We start from the raw sequence: 4,885 nt of genomic DNA on the forward strand, positions 1-4,885 counted from the left end.
GGAGACTGCTTGGGTGGCTGGACCGATGGCTCAACTGAGGGACATCCGTGCTCTGAATTAAGGGCAATGACAGTGGGGATGTGGCGGGAAAAGCAGACTCTGAGATATTTGGGATATTTAAGAGTGATCCGATATGGAGAGTGAGGGAGATGAGGAGTCCTGGAAGATTCTAGGTTTCTGCTTTGGGGATCTAGAGGGACAGAGAAGAACTGAAAGGGAAGGTGTAAGTTCAAAAGAGACATTCTGAGCCCAAAGAGCCTGTGGCTCATCGGGGGAGGTGTCCAGTAAGCCACAGGGAACACGAGAAGTGGGCAGAGAAGTCAGAGACGGAGATGAGCGTTCGGAGCCAACAGCTTGTGGGCAGTCACGGAAAATGTCAGGAAGGATGCTGGTGTAAAAGGAAAGACGAGAGGACAGAATTCCCCACCTCCAACACACTTGTAAGGAACCACTGTGGTCTCTAGAAGCACTCACAAGGAACTTGCAAATTTTGGCCACTGTCTGCTGCTGGTTGTCCCAGGGCTTCTGGCTATAAGCCCTTTTCGGCAACTCCCAAGCCATGAAGCAAGAACATTGGAACAGGGTCTTCATACATATCTGGGGACCAACAGAAAGAGAATAGCAGAGCTGTGGAATTCCAGGACAGCCAGAACATGTACCAGAAAAAAAAAATTATGTGAAAACTGGATTTTGAAAAATCAGTATCTATTGAAAGCACACAAGTGACATTGGCTGTTTTAAGGAGGAGTCAGGACACGGTGCCTTTGGAAAACAGGTGTGGCCGGACATCAGTAACCACTCCCCGGGCTGATTGTGATTCCGGCGTGGTTCCTATAAAGGCAGGCGCAGCTGCAGGGCCCGAGGGGAGGCAGAGGGTCCAGTGCCCACACGTACCTGGCCCACCTTGGCGTTGCCCTCCTGCATGGTCAGCAGCAGTGGCACCAGGGTGCTGACCAGCTGCTCCTCCATGGACTCAGTGTGTGGGGACCGAAGCTTCTGGACCACCTTCCCATACAGGCTGATGGAGGAGGAGCGCACGTCCTCTCGTGACTGGGGAAAACCGGAGGCTCAGGGGGGCTTCCTCCTCCAGGAACCCACCCAGTGAGGCAGATGTGGGGCCAGCGTTCCCCTCACTCCAGCCTAGGTCTGGAGCTTTCTCCACCCTTCCCAGCCAGGGCCCCTCTAACCTAAAAATTAGCCTTAATGGCAAGTAGAAAAATCCCTCCTCTGCTGGGACCAGTAAAAAAAATATGCCCTCTCTTTGTGGACCAGCTGCAATAAGAGAACTCTCTGTGGGGTGACGGGATCCCTTCTCCCCCACACTCTGTGGATTCCTCACGTCACTGAAGTGCGGCAGCAGGACCTGCAGAATCTCCAGGTAGACCGAGCTGTCCACCAACTTCCGGCCCTGCCCCTTGAAGATGGTCTTGAGGTTGTGGAGTGCTTCCACCACCAGCATCCCATCCAGGCCCTGCAGGCCCTTCACCATGGACGGCAGGAGGGCCTGCACCTTGGCCATCTGCGGGGCAGGAGCATTTGGGATGGGGGCTCCGCCCCGGGCTAGCAAGTTGGAAGCCCCGCCTCTGATTCACTGAAATGAACCTGGTGCCCCATCCCACTCTCAGGCCTCTGCTTGTCCATCCCCCCGCCTGGATGCCCTCAGCCAAGCTCTCGCTGCTCCCTGAAGCCTTCTTTGGTTTCACTGGCTCCTTCCTGGCCTAGAGCCCCAAGGCTCTTTGCCATCCACCCCCTTCCTTGGCATGACAACCCTGCATTGTTAGTTAGCTTTCTGAGTCTACATGCTGTCCCTCCATCCCAGCTACATCATGATCTACAACAGTGCCTGGTAGAGAAAAGAAAGCCCTTTTTAAAATGTTAATGATGCATCGACGATCTGGGCCTCAGTTTCCTAATCTATAAAATCGGAATAATTACTGCCTTCCTCTGCCCTTCCTATGCACACCACCTTTAGGGTCATCGTGAAAAATGTGGATTAGAAACCACTCAAAAAGAATAAAACGTAGAGAGATTATTAAGGGATATCCATTTTACAGATGGAGAGATTGAGGCTGGGACAGAACTGGTTCCTGATTCCAGTTCCCAGCCTCCAAGAGCCTGTGACAACCAAGCTGTGTCCTTCCTCCAGCCCAGGGCCAGCTGGGCCAGGCTTTCTTCTGCCCCCCACTCACCTTCTCGGTCCTGCGGGCCAGGATGCCCAGGCCTCGGATGGACAGCACCTTTATGATGGGATCGTGGTGGTTCAGGCCTTCTGCCATCCGCCCCAGAGAGTACTCCTCAGGGATCCGGCGCACCTGCTCCATCTGGAGGAGCTGAGGAAGCAAATGGTAATCACTACCCGGGCCAGGGGCAGGCAGCCCTGCTGTCCCACGCACAGTGCACATTGGATAACCAGGCTCAGCCTCTGCCCAGAGCTTCAGACTTGGAAAACCACAGTGTGGTGTCCATCGGCACCTCCTGGCAAAGCTGAGCAGGTCACGCTCCAGCTCCAAGCCCCTGTGGCTCCCCGTGGCCCTTCCCATCTGGCCCCTGCTGGCTTCTGGGGCCTCATTCACAGCCGAGGGCCCACCCTCCAGCCTACGCTCTTACCACTAGCCGGCCAGCTTCTAGCCAAGCTGCCCAGCGTCCCCTGAATGACCCCAGCTCCCTCGTCCCCTCTGTGCTAGCAGGATGCCCTTCTGCTGAGACGCCACCTCCACTCTGACCCCATGACCTGGCAGGGCCCCATCCAAAACTCAGCCCCTTGAAGCTATGCTTGACATTGCCCCTGGCCTTGCCTAGGCTGACCGCCTCCTTCTCCGGGCCGCTGGGTGCCCTGCCTCCCCCGTCCAACTGGGGGCTTCCTTGAGGACAAAATCTGAGCTATTCCTCCTTGGGTCCCTGTCACCCAAGGAACGTGAACTCTGGTGTGGACTATGTGCTTAGGGCACACTTGATTGAGTTCAGGTCCAACATGACATTCGTCTCTTTTCCTCCTTAGGAGTGCCCATCCCGCTGTGTTCCCCGTCGCAGGGTTCGCACCAGCAGCCCCCCCTTGTCTAGGCCAAGACGGGGTATCACCCTCACCTCCTTCCTCTTCCTCCTGCCCCCCCGGCCTCCCACAGCCAGGAGGTCTTCGATTTCTGCTGCATCATCTTCCTAAACATGTGTCCCCTCCACGCCCTTGCCTAACTGCCACCACTGAGCCCATGTGTCTTTCTGACAGGAGGAAAGAGCTGGAGAGAGGCAGAGCTGGAGGAGGGGGCAGGGAAAGAGGGGCTCCACCCATCCGCACCACCCAGACTCAGGCCTGCTCTGCTCCGGGCTCTGGGCTAGGCACTCGAGACACAGAAGGGAGTAATGAGAGTCACAGCAGCAGTACACCTGGCTGCCAGAGAGCACGTCCTGTGTGCCAGACACTGTTCTAAGTGCTTTAGGGGAACTCATTCCATCCTCGTCAAAACTCTAAGATGGGCAATTCATCCTCCCCACGTTACAGGTGAGGACACTGAGGCACAAGCAGGTTAAGTAACTTGCCCAAGGTCACACAGCTCCCTTGAGGAGTTCTGTCGCCCTTGGCAGAAGCAAACACACACACAATCCCCACACAGAGGGCTGCAGGGAGCCAGAGAGGGACATCTGAGCTACATCAAAATGCCACAGCAAAGGTAGTGCAGCTGACTCTGGCCAGGATGGGCGCCTCTTCTGGGGAGGTGGGAGAAGATTGAACTTGGGTGAAGACTCTTGTTTCAGAGAGGGAGGGCCACTGTTCAGGGCCCTAGGGTAGCTCTGAGGACAAGTTAAACTAGAGTCCCTGTCCTAGGATTAGTGTGAGGATGAAATGACTCAATATGTGTAAAGCTCTTAGGACATGCCTGGAAGATAGTAAGTGCTCAGTAAACACCAGCTAGCATTACTGCTGAGCTGCCCCCTTCTGGTCTGTCTCCAGCAACCTCTCCTGACTCGTCTCTCCCCAACACCTTCTCCCTCCCACATTCAGCTCAGATGTCTCTTCCTCCAGGAAGCTCTCCCTGGTGCCTCGCTCCTCAAGTCTCCTGTTCTCCTGCCACAGCCTGGACTCCCCACCATAGCACAAGTCTCTCTATGGTAGCCAGTGTTATAACTGGGTGTCCTCTGTCTCCCCCGCTACACCAAGAAATCCTTGAGGGCAGGGTGCAGTCAAATGCGTATTAGTGGGTATTTCTATCTCCAGAGGCTGACACACAGACGTGCTCAGCGAAAGCTGCTGGCTGCCCAGGAAGAGTGGAACGTGGTGGGGGTGCAGAGAGGCGGAGAGAAGGGAAGGAGGCCTGTGACGCTTTACGGTCAAGAGAAATCACGCTCAGGGAAAGGCCTTGTACATCATAAAGGACTGTTTGCACAGAAGAAATGACCAGGGATGTGAACCGAGGCATGAAGAGCCCCCATCCCGTGCCCGGTGCCCGCTGTACCTCCACAAAGAAGGCGGTGGCAGTGATCTTGTGCTTCTCGTCGCCGCGCTCCAGGAGCGGGATGAGCAGGTAGAGGATGCGGCACAGCTCCTGGCAGGAGTAGTGCACCATGGCCCTGCGAGTGGAGAGGGGGATCCCCTCAGGCTCGCCAGACCCAGGGCCACCTGCAGGGTGGGGGCTTGGCCCCGACCCTGGAAATCCTGGGCAAGCCAGGGTCACCTGGGTTCCTGCATTCCCAGGATTTCCCACCTGAGGGAGTCTTAGAAGCCATCTAGTTTAACTGCTTCATTTTACAGATGGGGAAACTGAGTTCGGGAGTGGGAAAGCAACACGCCTGAGGGCACAGAGCAAGTCAGTATGAGAGACAAGCCGAGGACCCCTGATTGCACAGGACCATGTCAGGGGGAAGAGACAGGAAGGCGAGGATGCGAGGGCCA

At 56.0% G+C, this 4,885-nt stretch overlaps 1 protein-coding gene across 1 annotated transcript; it reads right to left on the minus strand.

Moving 5' to 3' along the window:
- Nucleotides 1–474: 474 nt before the first annotated feature.
- Nucleotides 475–4,563, minus strand: LOC105809576 (maestro heat-like repeat-containing protein family member 7; the record flags this gene model as incomplete). The annotated part of the gene is made up of 5 exons (XM_012643418.1): nt 475–597; nt 895–1,050; nt 1,340–1,519; nt 2,190–2,330; nt 4,449–4,563. Coding segments are annotated over 5 exons (715 nt in total), but the record flags the coding sequence as incomplete, so codon positions are not given.
- Between the last annotated feature and the right edge of the window lie 322 nt (nt 4,564–4,885).

Source organism: Propithecus coquereli, unplaced genomic scaffold (assembly GCF_000956105.1).
Source record: "Propithecus coquereli isolate 6110/MARCELLA unplaced genomic scaffold, Pcoq_1.0 Scaffold19633, whole genome shotgun sequence".
In the NCBI taxonomy this organism is placed as follows: Eukaryota; Metazoa; Chordata; class Mammalia; order Primates; family Indriidae; genus Propithecus; species Propithecus coquereli.